At 35.7% G+C, this 20,326-nt stretch overlaps 1 protein-coding gene across 5 annotated transcripts in view; it reads right to left on the reverse strand.

Moving 5' to 3' along the window:
* VPS13B (vacuolar protein sorting 13 homolog B) overlaps window positions 1-20,326 on the reverse strand; it is a 485,884-nt gene that overhangs the window by 322,735 nt on the left and 142,823 nt on the right. For all 5 annotated transcript variants that reach the window (XM_064442323.1, XM_064442322.1, XM_064442320.1 and 2 more), the window contains exon 18: window positions 583-717. In XM_064442323.1, coding sequence (XP_064298393.1) covers window positions 583-717 — 135 coding nt within the window. The remainder of the gene's footprint in view (window positions 1-582; window positions 718-20,326) is intronic.

The following is a 20,326-nucleotide window of genomic DNA, read 5'->3' on the forward strand; positions in this document are numbered from 1 at the left end:
CAGGAACTCCATTTGGAGTTAAATACACTACATTTTTAATATTCTTTACATTAGCTGCCTTTATATATGAAGACATCATAGACATTGATTGGAAAAGTTCCTGCATGCTCTTCAAGAAAAATTCTATGAAAGAAATATAATAACTGTTTATCACAGAGACCTCAAAAACTTCACAAGCAAAATACATACTTGTAGCATTAATAGAAAATGAGACATTAAACAATAACAAAATACATCAAAATTATGCTACAAATAAAGCAAAAAGCAAATATTGTGTGTAATAGGAAAATACAGGGTTATTCCAGTTTCATCAGTGCTTTTAGATTCATATTTGTCTCAGCAAAATCCCCAACATCTTTATTTTTTTATTCAGTATAAAAATTGACTATACTGGGGCCAGACTGGATCATCCTGGCACACTTCACAATAATAATAAAAAACCCCAAAACAGAATACAAAAAAACCCCTCTCTGATTCATAGGAACAATGAGTAAATTCTTGTTTCAGTAACTCTCCTTGTAAAAAGCAAGGCCAATTCTCCTATACAGGCAATAAAGTTTTACATGGTCCAGCTGCACATACCTGGGGCTTTGGCACAAATTTTTATTGATCCCACGGTCCCAGAGGCACATTTGACCAATGATGTGCCGCAGTACTTCAATTCAACATTCTGGATTGAGCCCTCAAGAGTTGGCAGGGGATTCTTAGATTTCACACCTAATAAAAGAAAACTGCAAATGTACTAGCCTGTTGAATTTAAATATTTTTATATTCCTTCACCAAGGCATTTAAACTTAATTATACTTTAATTATCAACCTTAGATGTTCTTATAGCATTTTTGTTGTGATTCACAGTTTTTAAATGGAAGTGAGAGAATGCTGTATATGGGCATTTTAATACAAACAGTTATGCATGAAATATATATAGATACTGTGAGGAAAACACACAAGGCCACTTAGAAATTGGAATAATAAATAACTATATATATACACACACATACATACACTTTTGTTTTCACTTTATAAGTGCCACCTCAGCTATTCTCTTTCATGTTTTTATTATGACCCTTTCATTTCAGGACCTTAAAATGACTAAGTGTTTTCAGCTTACATTTAGACAACAACTCAGTAGCAATGTAAAGCATTAAATCCATGCAGCTGAATGGCACAGAAGGCCAACAGCACACTTGCCATTTTGCAACAGCAACTGGAGTTCAAACCTTTCCTTAGGTCACAAGTGGAAATAAGTTTTGGTGGTCTTTCCTCAGACCCCATTTGTGCACAACAAAAAATTACTGCACCAGTTAGAAGAAATCGGTGCTATTGGCAGTCACTTCTGAAGAGCTGCCTAGAACTATGGCAGCAGCAGCAGCAGCAGGGGATCTTACAAGTCAGGACTGAGATATGTTGGCAGAGCTTGAGGGCAGCCCCCAAAACAGCCCCAGAGCATGGGTGGAGGAACCCAGCCCTCCTATTCTGTACAGCGCTGCCTATCAGAAAGAAAAAAAAACAACACACACACAAATTTACTTGCAAATTAGAAATAAATAGTTTCAACACCTGTAAGAAGTCTGAAAGGAAAAACTAACAGAAGTTACCATTTTTTATGGTTTTTTTTCCCTTCATGAAAAAGTGACTTGGAATTTGTCAGTTAAAATTGGCAAGCAGCTTGTTAATTATACAAACATTAGTATAATTATGGAACCGTTTCCTCACATAAGTAACAGAATTTGTTCAAAAATCCATAATTGTGCAAGGAAAGTATTATGGAATATCAGGTAAAAAAAAATTTAAAAGCATTTTGATACGTATTTCAAGATAGTTACACACATTAAAGAAATTTAATATATTCTCTACAGAATGAACTCATTAGCTTTTTGCACAATCTCTCAAAGGCTTCACCCAAAGAACAACCTTTAACATATATTAACTAGTAAGGAAAAATTCCTAAAAAATGATAGGAAACAGAGGACTTAGGATTAAACCTGGTAATTGTGCTGAGTTCGCTGTGCCTATTCCAGCTCCTAACCACTGAAGTGTATTTGGTAGTGCATATAAAATGATTTGGAAAGCATACTTCTTGACATATATTAATTTGAAGTTTTGTCCTGTTAAGACATTAAAATAATTTTTGAATAAAAAGTACTTTCCAAGGCTAGAAGAGAGAAGCAGCATACAGAGGGACACACGGCATTTAGCAAACCAGACTGCCATGTGAAAGTAGGTTTGATGTTCTATGTATACTTTCTTATAAAAATTTAACCTGTCTTCTGTATTCAAGGTATGCCCAGCCTTTTCCTAATTTATGATTCAGGAAGGCTTCAGACTCAAAGAATGCTCACTGCAACCCATTTGTGTGCCTGCCACTACAATATCCCATTGCTTCTCAGTCTGAAAGATCAGCTACCAGTTTTAGTCTTCTGAATACACCCTTATTCCCAGTCTTGCCTGGATTAAGCCTCTTTTAAAGCTGAAAATCCCCTTTGATCTAAGGCGTGGTATCAGACACAATGCATGAATTTGTCAAAAGCACATAGGGTATCTGTAGGCACTCCCTAGTCCTAGCTCTGCCTCCTCAAACTTCCTATAAACTTGTGCAAATAAAGGTCACTGGGGGGGGAAGGGAAAGAAAGAAAAGAAAATATATTTTTCCTTGTCTTCTGCCTACTCCAAAACAAAGATTATAAAACACTGTTTGCAGCAGCCAAGATTACAGTCAAAGGAAAACAAATTTGAATTCATAATTTGATGCCCATCTTTCAAGTCTTCTCAAAACTGGTAGCTTCCTACTGTTTCCATCTTTCAGCAACTCTCTTATGCCTCAAAATACAAGGTGTGATGTCCGATACATTTCTCTCACTTCACTATGGAAGATTAAGTGCTTTTAAAACTAAATATTTTCCATCACGGAGTCCACTTTTAGATGCATTACCCTGGACAACCTCTCTGCGTTAAGACTAAAACTTTCCATGTTAGTTACATGCATAACTTGAATTTTGTTTCAGTATCATATTTGAAAAGAAGAAACCAAGTTTCATGTGATTGTGCTCCTTGTTTGTTTCTGTTCGCCAAGTAACTTCTGGACTCGTTGAATTTCAGCAAGATATGGCAGCGTTGAAGATATTTATTTCCTACAGTCTTCATGAAAACATGGGTATATTTGTCCTGTTATCTGACCAGTCAGCATACACACAACAGGTAGCAGAGCATAGCTCAAACTAGCCAGTGCACTGTTTTTCACCCAACCAGCACATAGGGATCATGATGGGAAGCTAGGAAAGCTGAATGGCTTGGCCTTGAAGAAACCCATAACCCTCAATACATGATCATATAATTAACAATTATATTTTAAGGCATATGAAGAAGTAACTGATAGCAGTATTAAGCTATTTCTTTCTGGAACACCTGTTAGAGGGGTACGATGAACACTTTCTCAGCTGTTTTCAACTATTCGGAAATATAGTATAGGAAAGCATAGCATAATCATGCCCCTCCTCTTCTACGCTGCTTTGACATCAAATGGCAACATCATCCTGCCCTCAGTTTTCACACCTGATAACCACAGCACGCCACAAAAATCAAGGAGAAGTTGTAAGAAAAATTAATTCTGCTCAGGTTTCACAGCTCTGGACTGAGGGATACTCAGAAAACCCATTCACTAAATATTAAAATCCTGCGGCACCTACAATATGGAATAAGGAACTTTGGATGTCTAACTATTTTCATCATGAAAATAAAAATCAACTGAACCTAAGGTGATTCCCCTTGCCAAGTTGCAAGTCTCTTTTTCAAAGCATAGAATGTGCACAGACGTTCATAATTAATAGGTTTAACATAAGGAAACAGCACAGTTTTTTCAGTCTCTGAAAATCATGCACCCTCCCTTATAAACTTATTAAAATGGCAGCCTGCTCTACAGAGAAGAAAGAAGCCTTGTTTCCTACGTATACCTCTGACTATCTGTAGCTTCCATCCCGTAACTGTAGTTCTTCCCAAATATTCTCCATTTTTATCTCTTTCATCATTAGAATACCATTCACAGATTCAGGCATTCACATCCTTCTCCCAACTTTTCTGGTCACAGCTTTGGTCCTCTCCATGTACATAACCCAACTACTCAGCTTGCCCCAAGTCCCTGCATTCAGTGACATTCTGTGTGCAAGCAGGAGGGAATCTATTACCTAAAGTCAAGTCACAATTGTGTCTTGATAGATCAGCCCAAGATTTCTGCTAATATGCCTATAAATGCTGGGCAATCATTTATGACCTGTTAAAAAAAAAGATTACCTAATTAGTGATTTTACCAGTGGCTTATATATCTTTTACCAATCCATTTTTTATAAGACGAATTTGCAATGATTAACAGAAAACCAAGATCTAAGCTGATCAATAGAAAAGCCAGGACACCAGCAAAAGAGGTATGTTACTGATTCTGAGGACAAGAGTCAGGACTGTGCGTCACCAAATCCCTGAAATACAATAAATAATTCTTTAGGAAGATCATAAAAGACAGAACTGCAAAATATGAAGTAGGAAATGAATAAGGCATGACTAAAACTCCTAGAAGCTCCTCCACATTAATTTTCCCCATATTTAAGTTATGGATGCAAAAGGAAAAATTTCAATACTTAAAGCATTAAGTACCAATAAACTATGGTTTGGCAACATAATATAATAAAGAACTGTCACATACATGTCCAAATGATTTCAAACTCAGTAAAAGATCAATCCATGAATAAAAGCAAGGAGCTATTAACCAAGTGAAATAACATTTAGGCCTAAGTGTTATTGGAATCAAGAAAAAAATGTCCAATTATCTTCACAGCAACATCTATTTAAGTTTTACAGACTAACACAGAAAAGCTAGTAAACAAATCGAAGCATAAGAGGAACCTAAGTTCTTTCATGAGAGATACTCATTTGTGTTCAGTTCCTGCTTAAGCAGTGCCCTCACTGAGAACTTCTGAGAGTGTGTACTGAACTTGGTTACAGAGATGGCACTTCTGAGGAACTTGAAGCTAAAACCATACTTAATTCCTTCCTCCCTGCAGCACGAACATAACAGAAGCCACAAAGACCAGCTCTATCTGGCATCAGTCCTACTTCTCACGTTCAAAGCATTAGAGAAGCATAAGCTTTCATGTTCTTCATTGCAGTAAAACAGGAGCAGAAAAGGCATGTCAAATCTCCTTCAATCACTGTGCTTCCTCGCACACAACACCTGAAGAGAAAACACTGGAGGCTTGGGGGTTTTTTGATTCCTTTTTTTGTTTTGTTTTGTTTTATAAATTGGAAAAACAGAAAAATAGATATTTTTCTAAAATGTAAAAGCCAGGTTATAAATACTCAGTTTTTTTCTGTACTGAAACTAAATTTTTGTGAAATTCACAATTCCACATATTTAATCTGTCACCATAGTCTGCAGACCACATTTTACATCCCTAACATAGACACTCACAGGCTACTATTTTGTTTCTTCTTTGAAATAGTAATGCAGGCAGCTTATTTTAAGGAGGTGTCAAGGGACAGGTCTATTTTTTCTAACTCAACTTTATTTAGCATTACTATTGCTATTCTGATTATTGTAATAATTTATTTTCTTGTAACTGTGTCAACCAATTTACAGTCTACTTACCACTATTCTAAGAAATTATTGTTTCATCCCTACCCACTCCCAAGACTTAACGGGGCAGTAACAACAGGATTATGGTGGACTTGGCTTGCCTCTATGGTGAGTTGGACAGATTTTCTACTATCCTGAGCTTCTTGTGCCACAATTCCACACCTAAAAGAAACCTGTCCTAAAAAATAGCTCTGCTTTCATTTTCTCGTCCACCATGGTACTCAAAGGGAAAGTAAATGCATGGAAGGGTAAAAGCAATTTCTGACAGACTGAAATACTCTCTAAAGAATGTCAAGGCGCTTTCTTCTTGGGCAACAATGACAAATTATTTATCAATGTAAGTATCTACTGTTCTCTTCACCAGAACATAAGCTGCAAAAACTACGTGTATGCACACACACAACACAAAAATGAATCCCCTCACTTTCAGTATTTTCACAGACAGATTTCAGGGCCAAGTACACAGTCAGTCAGACACTGGTCTTTACCTTAGAGATCAATACTAAAATCTCTGTAATCAACTGCTTTAATCCTTAAACTGCCTGTAAACTAATTAAAGCCTCTCCATTTCCTAAACACTAAAACAGATGCAGGACCGTCATTTAATAATGGAGATTCACATACTGCAAAAATTTGCCCAGCTTGCTAAAGCACACCACCATTGCACCTACAGGGAGAGTCACTTAACTCTGGCAAATCCCTGTTGCTACATTCCTCTTCTGAGATTCCACAAAACGGCCTTCATACAGGTCCCCATCTGCCTTCATCCACAAACTTCTTGATTTTTCTAAAACCCTGCTTCAAATGGAGCATTAAACAAGAAACTTGTGATTCAAAGATTGAAAAGCAATCTTGACAAAGTCACAGAATATTTGGAATAACATGTTTAAGGCATTCTAGATCAGAAACAGCTTTTGAATAATTCTTTACTGATAACCTGGTTTAAGTGATTATCTAGTCAGGTTAAATAATGCTTTAAGTTTGAATGCTCATAGAATTAAATATCTACTATTGAAAAAAAAAAAAAACAAACAAAACTTCTCTGAAAATACAACAGAGCTGGGAAATGTTTCAGAACTCCCTTTACCCGCTGTACTAAGGCCGGCCAGCAAACATTCACAGACTAACTACCACAACCTATCAAGGACAAGGACCATCCTGGAACATCCTCACTGTAGGGTACAGAAACACAATCCATCCATAGCCTTTGCTGCTCCTTTTGATCTAAACAGCCAACATTTAGAGAAGGAATACTGCCTTCCATCTTGAAACATATACAGTATTGCAAAGAAAAGTGTAGTTCTGGGCAACTTGTTATAACTAACCTTATTATTGCTAACACTCAGGCTATTTAGGCATTGCCAATTGTAAGCATACCTAATTGAAACTATTATTTTAGATTTGGCAATACAACACTGGTCAGGACACAGGATTAAAGTGGCTTTAGTGGCACTGTTCCTGCTGTTGTAAACAGAGATTCAGACAAAAGAAAAGGATTTCTTCTCCTTTCTGCACAATTCACCCGCTGCATTTCAGATACCACTCTATCATTTGAGACAAACAGTAGAAGCCCAAGTTAATGCATTAGAATAACTTTTGTCTTCCAAGAAAATGCAGAAAAAATATCAGAATCTGAATTTCTAACTCTCAAAAAGTACACCCTATTAATCCCAATATCTACACATTGCCAGTAGACAAATGCTAAAAATAACATGCTTGCAAATGTTTCCAGGATACACATAAATAAGAATTTGAGAAACTTTCACCATAAATTATTTGAAGCAACATCCGGAAAGAGACAACAGACAGATGGACAGGGGAAGCGCTTACAGTTTTCACCACTAGTAACACACCCTTTGGTTGGAAGCATGCACTGACAATTAGTTACTTCCATCTTAGTCACGTAAGCCTTCTTTCCCTTTCAAATACAGTAGTTTTGCTGTACCTGAGAGTGTAAGTTCAATAGCTCATGCAAAATGTCAAACAGGTGTATTAAAACACTTTTTCTTATTAATGCATGCTAATATAGGCACAAACAAACTAAACTGCATTTTCTATCCTGAGTTTCTATTAAGTTTAGTTCAAGTTCAATCCAGTACCAGTTCAAAGGTCTTGTCTTCACATCCACTAAGTCTAAGTTGCAATGTTTCTTAGGCTCTGGAACAAAGCCTGCATTTTACAGCTCTTTTAGTAAAAAGGTGCATAGCAATTAGAGAAAAGGACATCTACGCATTTCTAGGACAGCAAAATGTAGGATGAAAGAAAAAAGTCTTAAAGGAACCAGAGCTCATCTCATCACCTTCTGTTTCAACTGAGGAGCTCATTTCTCTAAGATATATCTATTTAAATAAGCTACTTGGCAACTATGAAACTAATAAAGCCTGGTTTCCTAGAAGTTTATATTCCTTTGCCCTTAAAAAGCCTCATTCACCAGAGCAGCTGCAAACCTTGAAGTGCTATGTAACATACCTACTATTCAAGACACAAGAAATGCCACATCTTACCTAGACCTACACATGGTTGTGAGCTTCCCTGTAACACACATGACAGCTGGTCACCTTCTTGCTGTCAAACAGAGTATCTAACAACTGAAATCTCTCACAAGCTCAATTTGAGATAACTGCATATAGGACAGGACAGTTATGGACCAGTAAAAAGGTCAAAAAGTTGAGGATTCTAGAGGATGGATGCAGTAATTGTTTAGTAGTAAAGAAAACACAAAAGTTTATAAAAATTCAGAAGAAGGACAGAGGTGTTCAGAACAGTATTGTCAAAAAATAATAAAGAACTAACATCTAAGGTGTAATCATTAACAGTTTGATTACCTGAGTTGCTGGGGATGGTGGGGAAGCAAAAGAGAACATTAACATCTTTCAGTTGGGAGGTGAAGCAAGCCAGCAGTCGTGTGGTTAAAAGATGGACAGAGGGTACTGCTGGCGACACTGACTGCAAAGGAGTAGGAAATGGCAGGGAGACAGTAATTCAGACAGGGTGGTTAAGTAAAATATGACAGAGATTACATGGAAAAAGACTAAAATACAGTATATCAGTATTATCTTGAACAGTCTTACCAAGATTTTCCTTCTCAGACAGTATATGCTGCTTTAAAGAACAGAAAGATCTGAGGCTACCCCTTCACATGCAGTTTTCCACATCCATAGATGACAAGATTTTCTTTAAAGATGAGTTTTGTTTCAGCATGGAGTATCACTCTTAATCACAGTTTTCCATATCACACTGCGTTTCTTTATAATATCACTGTGCTCTCCCATTAATTTAAATACACACTGTTGAGGATACAAACTTAAAACCACAATACTCTAAGTTTTAACTAAAATTTTCTTTTAAATATTCTACCCAACTACCGAGGACTTAAAGAGAAACAGTACATTTAGTGTCTGGAATGGCATTTTCTTACACCAGGAGGATATTAACCTTTAATCCTTGAAATCATTAAAGAAATGTTTGTAGAAATATTTTTAGCCTCTTTATCTGGTCAAAGTACTGGAAGTTAAGTCGTGTCTGTACAAACCAATCATTTCACCAGCAGTTTTATATTTCTTTAAAGCCTCATATAAAAAGCACCTGCTTAAAGTGAGTAATGGAGTTTTATATTCATTGCACTTAGGAACAGCGTATGTAACCTATTCCGTTTTCCTCCCTTGTGGAATATATTTCAGCTTATATTGCACAGCACATTACCGATGTGTATAAAGACTCTCTGATCAGCAATTTGGACTGCAGACAGCAACCTGCATAAGTACACTTTTTTCCCCCTCCTTAAATACAGTATCCACTTGATTCACCAACACAAATTAAAACCATCCTTTAAAGATGATGATCTCACCTTCACAGTGAATACATGAAGCCCATACACACTAACACCATAACAACGTCAGGCTACAATCCACAGCACATACCCTGTGCAACTAACAAGCAATACACGTGCTGTCAGCATTATTAAAAAAGAAGCTAATCTAGAATCTTCCCTGGCCAAAGAACAGAAAATCTCCATTAGTGTGATTAATTTCTGAGAGGTTAAAAATCTTATTGTCTATTAAGATACAAAAAAAGAAGAAAATCCAAACGCAAGGAAAGTCCTGTAACACGGCTTATATTAAGGATGCAATTTAATCTTGGAATTAGCATTGTAACAAAAAAAAAAAAAAAAACCAAAACCAAAACCACCAACCGTGAAAAAGGGTACTTCCATACTATAAGCTTATTAAAGCACATGCTTGTGACATACTTCTCCGTAGTTGAGAAATTTAAGGAATTCTTCGACTCAACCTCAGCATAAGGTTTCCCTGCAAAATTATTTAGTGCTGTATTTCCACAAATGTATAAACTTGCAATAGCCTAACGAATGTATTCTTCATGTACGACAACATTCATTTGGGACTCAAGTATGTAATACAGGCATGATCACGTCACAAAACAAACATGCTATTTGTAAGTAAGCTCCTGTTTTTCATTTAAAAAACAGTGAATGTTGACAGGACAATTTAAATAATTTTTGTAAACACTTTTGCATGATTAACCAGAATCATACAATTGTATTAATTAATTCATTGTAATATGTATTACTATATTAAGCACAGAAAGTGCACTGATTTCAATGTAGTTCAGTGTCCTGAGCAGACTGATTTATCCTCTACCCACAGAATTGTATCTTCACAAAACCAGATGCTACCTTAAAGTAGACAGTTACTTTTTGCATCTTCTTCCATCCACATATCTCTATGTTGATAAGTTTTAAATAACATGGAAAATAAATTTGTCAGGAAACTTAAACTAAGCATAAAATTACCCGTCAGTATTATTGCACATAAGTACTTACTCACTGAACTAAACAGGAAGAAGGGCTATATTACATTAGCTTGATTAGTACCTCATGGAACGCTGCAGAAGAAGTTTTGGGGTCAAGGCAAGTTTACAGAGACCCTGAGAAGTGGAAGGAATAGATATTCTATAGACATACATTTGAAGAAGCAATGTCTTTGACTGGGGAAGTGCATGTTTTCTAACTTACTGTAATTAGGTTAGCGCTACAGTAAGCTTGTTTGGTATAAATTTTCACTCTGATATACTTAGTACAGTACATCTTGCTAAACCTACCCAATATTAAAATATCCGAGGAAGCAGAGGACTTCAAAATTAAACTGAAATCCTGGTAAATCTTCACAGTATCTTAGAATGATATCCAAAGGAAAATTCTAAAAGAAAAAAAGTCAACTTTGTAATACAGAGGAACATTACTATGAACTTATTCTTTTTACAGTGTTGTTTCTTTTGCCAATTAGACATCTTTACCATAACTTCAAATATGTACTAAATGTCCTTATAGGTATTATAGCTCAGCTTAGTTTATAAAAAGGACGCTTATATGAATGCCAGTTGTATGCTTTTCAACAGAAGGATGTAAACTTATTTAGCGATCTGTTTTTCTCTTTCATCTTATCTCTAGTTTCTGTGTAGATTTATAATGCTCATTGTTTCCAATTTTAACAAATCACCTAATGGCAGAAAGGAAAATATGTTAACCTTGGAATTATTTGCAGTTGTAGAAATCCCTTTTGTCTGGCTCATGCAAGGCCTGCAATCTGTTTTAAACACAGATTGTCTGTCTTTTGTCTGACAGCCACCAAGCTGCACAAATTACTTTCTGCCTGTTCACCTGTTTGCAGCTGTGTCTGTAAGCTAAGGATTCTGTAGTTTGACTTGAGCAACCACTCCAGGATTGATGACATGTGCTGCTGATAAACTGAGCAATTTGAAGAAATTACTGGCTAAACTTATTGAAAGACATCTGTGCATGAGCTGAGAACTAGAAGCCTTCAATTGTGTGTTTGCAACCTGCAGCGGCGGCAATCTGTTTGAAGTGATATCCTCTATAAGAGAGCTGGCCCTGACACAAAATAACTAAGCCATCTTTGCAACATATTTCCTCAAACACCAACAGAATTCTCCTCTTTTGGTCTTAAATATACTTCCTAAATAGAGGATATAACAACAATTAAGACTTCCTATATTCATCTAGCAGAAGTAACTTCTTTTGAAGTGTTTCCATTTTTCACTCAGATTTGGCATTCTGTATTGTTTCCCAGCCTTCTATGCTATATAGACTAGTTCTCAGCAGTTAATAGTAGCACGAGCATCTCACACTTACTCTTTTATGTTAGCCAAGAAGGCATGCCTTTGCAGTATTATGGGGGTACAGCTCAACTTTCCAACTCTTCCTTCCACTTGCAGTATGTCATTACCTCTTCAGCTAACTAATATTAATGCCTGAAATTTCTGCTCTAAAATTTAGTAATCAAGAAACTGTTATTTCCGACCTCTGCGAATCTGGATGTTTGAGCTTCTGGGGGATATTTGCAGATGTTAATTTTAAGCTCAGGAAGCCCAAGACTGCTATCTCAGGGTGAGCATGTGCATGCACGTGTGTCTATGTATGAAATTCTTTTGGTTTAAAAAAAGCTCCACCAGACTGCTAAGCTGCGTGTGATGGCTAGTCATTTCTAAGCTGTACACTACATTTAGCAAAATTAATTCCTAAGTCCTTTGGGACACCTTCTATAGTGATATACTTCAGTGTTGCTCCATTTTTCTTTCTTCTTACACATTTAGCATAAATGTATTTCAAGTAGACATTGTGACAGAGTAAACCAAAGCAGAATTCTACACATCCTCAAATGTTTCAGTTACCCATAATAAAAAACAAATTAAAACCAGCACTAACATTGCTTGATAAAGTAACGAGGAAAAAAAATTAACTGAAGGGAAAAGTGTATTAGGCTTAAAAATGTAACTAAGTGCTTAAGGAACTTCCAAAGCAGGTAGTCAGAAGCACAGAAACTGTCCACTTACACGTCTGCACATTAAACCCCTCCCTGCCACAGCCCTCCCGTTACGCATTTAAAAAGGATTAAGTATGCAGTACTTCAGTATACACAGTGAAGAATTAAAACAAACTATTTATTTCACTTTGTTGTCTTTGCAACTAGTTCATACTAAAAGTCAAGGTACTGGCTAAAATGACCAATCAATCAAGACCTATCTGTGCTACTTGTTAGTTTTAGCAAATGAAATTAGTGCTTCCATTTTAATTTCTTACGTATTTGAAGGCAAATATCTTCACAAACAAGGTCCACTAACAATGATAACAATTTCCAAAAGATGTGTTATATTTGATGAAAAGTTATCACTGTGCTTAAACACATTTGAAAATAGGGAAGCAAAGCTTTCAAGTTAAGTAGCTACATAAATTGGGCTTTCACATTTCAGAACCCATAAACTGGATTCAACACAGAGCTGAAGTGACCTCCTGGAAAAAAAGGATATATAGTATAGTGTATATGCATACAATAAATCAAGTCCTGATTATGTGCAGCTAATAACTATACATCACTAATAATAAAACCCTTAAGATACTGTGCTATAGCAGATATCTAAGTAAATACAGTACGTTTTTATCTTTACCCTCTATGCATATTGTGAGTTTGAGCATTTTTAATGTCAGCTTTTATTTTAAAAGAGCTAAGTCGTGAGAACATTCTTATGTACCACTTCATAACTCTGACACCAAGTATGTATAAAAAGATTAGCCTTTATTTGGTATAAAATCAGTTGGCAGTTTTACATCTGTGCAATGCAACATAAATACCCCAGCTGGCATCTCAAGCTCACACACATATGGACTTCAAAACAGAAACTTCCTTATTTGCAGCACTGCCAGGGTAATTTTGTATACTCTGCATACTACAGCTATTTGTCAGGCCTCTGCAGGTGTGCACTGCACATAAACACACAGCTGTAGTCTAGCAAGCCAAGTGTTCCATCAAACACATAAAGGGAGACCTCAGCAGCTGGATTAGTCATCCCTGCAACAGGTCCAGGGAGAACAATATGGGTTAGTATTTTTGGAAAAGCATGGATGGTAAATTTATGATTATGCTGGCCTTACCAAATAACTGCTGGATTGTGTCATTTTTATGCAATGTCTACTTATTAAAGTTTTTGTTAGAATGGCTGGAACAGACTGAATATTTTTTAGTTTTTAATATAAACAATAAGGTAGTTTATGTATAAAATAGTTTATTAAGTGCAAAATGTTAAAAGGTTTTCATGCTAGTGGCTGGTTTTTGACAGATGTTACAATTATTTGCATTGGCTTTAACAGACAAATCACTGGAATCAATTATAGTTAGTATATCATAAAGTTTCTTACTAGTTATATATTATACTTTGTCACATTTACTGTAACTACACAGCATTCTTCTATCTCTGTTTTTTTCTCTGCTTAGATCACAGGTGAATTCCTAAAACCGTGATAAAAAGAAGTGCAGAATAAACACTTCACTGTAATTAACTTGCTTGTTTAGAGCATGATTGTAAAGTATGACTTTAATGTTTCTAAAAAAAAAAAAAAACCAACAAAAATTAATCTCTCTCAGAACTGTTTGGAAGACACCAACACCCACAGAATTTCATGGTGGTCATACAGATGTTAAAAGTATTTTAATCAACCAGAAAATGCAGTAAGCCTAATTTTCATTTAAGAAACTTCACATGTCAAAAACAAGAATAAAATGAATCAATAAGAAAGTGAGAAAACTTCTAAAACAATTTACCATCTATTCATCCAGAATGTTCAGTGTACACTATGTATTTTAGCATTTTTAAATTGCCCAGAAAAAAATCAGGAAATACAAACACTATCAGGACAAACCCGATATGAATTTCATCCGTTAAATTTTGAGTTCCACTAATATGCAGGCGCATGTGCTCACATCTCTTGGGTGTTTGTTTAGAATCACAAAAATTTACCAGATCTTACGCATAGCTCTCTTTTCTGAAGACAACATATTTATACACTCATAATAGCTCTTTCAGATTTCACGTGCTGGGAGGAAGATATCGATTCAACACATCAGTAGGGTGGACATTGACTGGCACTGAGAACGTTACCACATTTTTCCTTGTGTACAGCAGTACTTGCCAGCACCTGGGAACACTGTGTGCAGAAATCTATTCCCAACTGCCCCTTCTTCATTAAGTTAATTGCATGACTTCAAGAAAGAAGAGAAGGGGCTTCCTAAAGGTCACTTAAACATGACCTAATGACATTGCAAGACCATGTATCTGTCATCCACCAGGAATATCACTATTGGTGGCTCAAAAATATACATAAAGGTTATGTTAACATTATGGTAACGTAAGATCTAATCATTAGAATTACTGATAGGTAAGTAACAATCACATAGTGATTTCCTCATGTGGTATAAAAGTAGCCAAAAGTAAGCCAAACAGGTTGTAGTAAATGCTGAGCAAGCACATAGGGCACCAGAGACAGAGAGGTAGACAATCCTCAGCCACACTCAGTATGACAGCCACTAACACGTGTCATAACATCATCATAAACACACACTTCAAAACAAACAAAAAAAAATATTTAGAATATAGGGAAATGGAAATGGCAAAAGTTAATTATTCCTTTTATGCAAACACTTCCATCTTTCTAAATCAAAACAGATGATCTATAATTTCAGGGGTACATATTTTACACCCATTTTGGATCTACAGCCTACAAAAGAAAGTATATAAGGCTTTAACCATGGAATTACTCCTTTCTGGTAAACTGAAGAGTCCATATCAAAGATACAAGACTAATTAGAGTAGGGCAGACGAGCAAAGTTATCAAGACTTAATGGTATATTATACCATTGATGAACAAACCATATTCAAAAGGAAAAAAATAATTTTTTTATTAAATTTATCTACCATCATATAAGAGCTCCTGAGAAATCAGTAGGCCCTACTTCAGAAAAAACCTAAACCATCTTTCTTTAAAAACAATTAAAGATGATCACAACATTATAGAGCAAAATAACATGATGTCCACAAAGTAAAACTATGCCTTTCCAAACTACTAGTCCTCTTGGCAAAATCTGAATTTTCAGGAAACCTTTAAGGAAGTATTTCTGTGACTATTACAAAAAAAAATTTAAAAGATACATTAGCGGTCATAAGTGTTAATATTATGCAGTGAACTATAAGACAACATACATTAGAGAGGGGGAAAGAGAGAGCTAGGAGAACGGTGAGGGGCAGTCATTTTCGCTGGGTGTTACAAGGATATAATGGATTATACATGGATCTATCATTCAGAAACTTGCATTCTAATCCTGGTTTTGGCAGGTATTTCCTGCCTGATCTCAAGAAAAACATTCAACCTCTGGGCATTAGTTTCTCTCTAGAGAAGTATAAGGTCTTACAGGGGCGTTTATTCATTAGATAGGGGAGGATTCATGTTTTGTAATAGTATTAATACAATACAAATAATCACTACACAATTAGCACAGAACTATTACAGTGTTGCTGTTATATATGTAGACCTAAAAGAAGTTTTCCGCTTGTACACAAAATAATCTTAACCTTGCTGTTACAGGACAATCTTCTGGGTTAACTGAACGCCACAATAATTGCTGTGTTATACATCAGGCCCGCTGCTGCCAAGTCACCCAGATTCAGCCTTTCCAGAAGCAAAGCTTCAGTATCACCTATGAAAATCACAGACCCAATCACATGTTCTACTAAGAGTATCGTCATATTATGGCAGTACAAAGGCATGGTGCTCAGGTGTCCACTTCTCTGTGTGGAGTGTGGAATGTCCTAGTAAAAGACAGAAGACAAGGAAGGAGCACCCTGAACACTGTCACAGTAGTAGGGCTCCACAAAAGGGCAAGTCCTACAGAAGCCAAAAGAACATCAGGACCTAATCCCCTGAGAAGCCTAAATATGGAATTTGGCTTGGCCTTCTTGTAGGTATGGATCTGAATCTGGCCTGAGCCTTCTGAGACAACCCTTTCCAATTAAAACAAATAGGTACATCATAATGCAAATTTCTTTTAGCACGTTCCCATATCCCGAGGAACTGCAATCCATTACAATTACATCAAGTCATAGACGCTCTTCTCTGTCGAGGGAGCTCAGGCAAGTGAAGTACTTTAAACAAAAGGTCCTCTCCAGGAAGAAAAATGAGCTATTTGAGCTAACCGACAGGGAAACACAGTTCTTATTCTAATGATGAAGGATGTATCTATACAGCTAGATAGCAGAGATGAGTGCATTTTTTTGCCTACACAAGTCAAATGGTATTCAGAATTTCTTCACAATCAAGTCATCTACACTTTTGTTTTCTTTTAATTTAAAACTCCAGTTCAACAATTTGTTCACCTTAGCTGGCTGGGATTTTAGGCACAGATATGTTACATATATCTTAATCAGATCCTTCCTAAGACTGTATCAAACCCTTCTGGAATAAATCAAATCAAGACATCTAGGAGAATAAAGGCACTGCTGAACTACATTTTCTGCTGCAGATAGCATGCTTTTTTTGTTTAAACAAATTAATAGAAGTTAAAGCATATAAGACCCTCACTTGGGAACTACCCAAGAATATTGATGAACAAGAGCACAGCTGAATAAGAGCATTTCATGTCTCCAAAATTTTCATTCATTCATTGAGGCCTAACATTTAAGACATTCCTACTCAATGTTAAGCCAACAGACATTGATCATTTATTAAAGTATATACCTCTTGCCTACCACAGGATAACTACAAGCTATTGCTGAAACAAACATACAAAAAAGGCTCACAGTGAAGTTAATCCATTGATACAATGTATTACAGAAGAGAACCCATAAACAATTACTGGAAGGATGCAATGGTTTCCTAAATTAAAGTTTGGGTCTCAGCACTGACTTTTCAATTTTAGAACACTCCATCACCAACACGTTCTGTAGGAAACAAAATAAAATATTGTCCCCGTTCAAAGAGCCTGTCAACTGAAAAAGGGGCAAAACTAAGGTGGGATATGCATACAGACACATTCTATTTATACAAATGGATACAAATGCAACAGTAGTAAAAAAGATTTCATCATACAGAGAAATGGAGGGAAGAACTGCAGAGAGTTCTGTAATTTTGGTCTTTATTCTAGTTAAATCTTATCCTGGTAAACATTACAATTAAAAAGCCACCCAACGTCTTAAAATACTTCAGAAATTCATACTGACTGTATCTCCACAACATTTTAAAAACCTGATAAAACCTAAATTGATAAAGAACTTCCTATTTTAAGAATTACACTGTTGCCCAAACAGCTGAAGCAACATTATCAAACTGTAACCAATTCCAGACCCCTTTGGGCATCACACAGACCATGCTTACTTCTCTCTCCATTCTTACCTCCACTTTTTTCCCATTTTTCTTAAAATACAAGCTATTTTATAGGGTGACTGTAATATGATACTATGATCATTGCTGATTGCAGTTAGAAACAGACCCTTCTAATCCAGCTGCTCTCCACTTCAACAAATGCTATTTAAAAGCTACTTCATAAAAACATTATTGCTTCATACTTAAAAGACATTAAGTCAAGATTTTGGAAATTCCATTCACTTGATTATATCAGCAAGTGCACTATATGTTAGAGTTATCATTAAAGCAAAATCCATGAGAACTGTTTTCCAGACTTTAGTTAATGCTCTTATGACACATTTGGCCAATGAAAAGGGATGAAAAACAGTAGTGCTTTGAAGCAATAGCCAGTAAATGCCGCTGTGGTTTACCAAGAGTGGGATGCACAACATATTAGACCACAGTTAATGAAATTAAACCATTTCTTATGTTTTTTAAATGTGTCCTGTATTACTTGCTTGGAAAGTACACAACTGCTAGTCTCCGAGATTTTACTTTTTTCTGTAGTAAATTGTATCTCTTACATCCACTGGTAATTAAATCACTAAGCCACTACCACTGGTTTTGTATTTTATAATACTATTTAAGGCGAAATAACTCGATAAATAAACTGCATGTTCTTTTTTGTTTCCACATAAAAATGAAAATCTAACTCTATGTTCCTCATTCAAAGATCCAGGGAAAAGATTACTGTGAGGAAAACGGGATAAAGAATTTGCACACTATCTACTTGTATAAGATGTACATTGATAAGAAGATTCCTCCCATAATATGCCCTTGAAATGTGGATTTAATGTAATGCATTCTGTACACAGTTTGACAGAAAAAATTATCCTGGCGGATTCTTAAAGTTTTAACTTCAGTCTTGATGTACAATTTCTTCAAAGCAGCAATCAAGCGGCTTATTTACCAAAATAAAACACTATTTGTCTTCTACTCTTCTGAAGTCTTCAGGAACCAACAGATAATTAATCTTCCAAAACCCATTTACTTCTCTATTATTTTTAAGTATTTACATACTAATTATAAATCTATGGTTAAACCTCAGCTAAATTAAATCCTTAGAGAGGACTACATGTCTCCATTATGTAACAATATATTGTATCTTTTCTTCCTATTCACATCAATAAATTCATGAAAACACTGTATTTTTCCTTGGAATTCAGACAGAGCTCACATGTGAAAATCAATTAATTTCTAGCAGTCCAACCAGCTGTTGTCTCAAGCTAAGAACTCAATTCTCCTGAGTCCTTCAAGATTTCCAAATGAAGTTCTTCACGTGCTGTATTTTAACAAGTTAATTCATGACTAAGCAATGTTAACTAATAAACTTTTCTAGTTACCATAATTAGTTAACAGTAAACTGAGGGACAGTCAATAGGTCAGGTCATTTTTACATAGCATCACTGTAAGAAGCCACTACTATTCTTCCCCAGGGACCATCAAGCCACATGTGAGAGACTAGTCATGAAATATCATCAAAAACAATCTGAAGGAGAAAAGGCAAATGGCAACAGCCCTTCTACTTCCCCAGATCAGAAGAGCTACTCTCTTCTGTTTGCTACTTGGAAACATTTTGCTGAATATTTGGAGAAACACTGAAAAATTAGAACTCTCCTCTGATGTGGTGGGGAGTGGGGGTGGAATGAATATATGGGACCTTGCAATTAACAGAACATATTTTTTCAGACAAATTATTTTTCCCAGATAAAAACATTTTTTAAAAAAATCAAGAGTGGAGCTCTCAATGCAACTTGCAATATTGAGACTATAATTTTTGAATATATTAAAACAGAACTCTCCTAAAGAGAAATAAAAGAAGATAACTGTTATGCTCAACAGAAAAGTGTCCGTATTAGCAGAAGTGCTGAATAACACGGTCTTTAACACAAGTTACACTGCACACCAAAGTGGCAGTGAATCTCAGATCACATACCCTCATTTCCATAATCATTTTCACATGTCCAGAATGCATTAAATATAGTACCATCTTAAAAATGAAAAGCAGACATTCCTTTGGAAATTAATTCAATATTTAGCATGTCACACTCAGAAAATATCTCCTCCTTTTATAACAGAAAAATTGGAACATAATAAATAACTATAAGGATGTTTATTATTTCATTTGCTGTAATTTTGTCCTATAGGCACAAGCATACACTCCAGTTGTGGAAAGATGGCATTCATGTCTAGAACACTGTATTCTAACAATGTAAGCCATAAGTCTTTCTCTGAAAATAAACATACACAAAACCTTAAAAAAAATATCAACATGGAATCTTCTTTACCATGCATTTCCACATACCTCACATTAACTACTCCTGCTGACAGACTTTGATCTCAACAGTCTCCAGTCACTTCCCAGAAAGAATAAACACACACATCACAGAACATTTCTCCATACCAGATTCTTTCCTCACAAACAAAATTTTAAGCCT

This window comes from Phalacrocorax carbo, chromosome 2, assembly GCF_963921805.1.
Source record: "Phalacrocorax carbo chromosome 2, bPhaCar2.1, whole genome shotgun sequence".
Classification (NCBI taxonomy): Eukaryota; Metazoa; Chordata; class Aves; order Suliformes; family Phalacrocoracidae; genus Phalacrocorax; species Phalacrocorax carbo.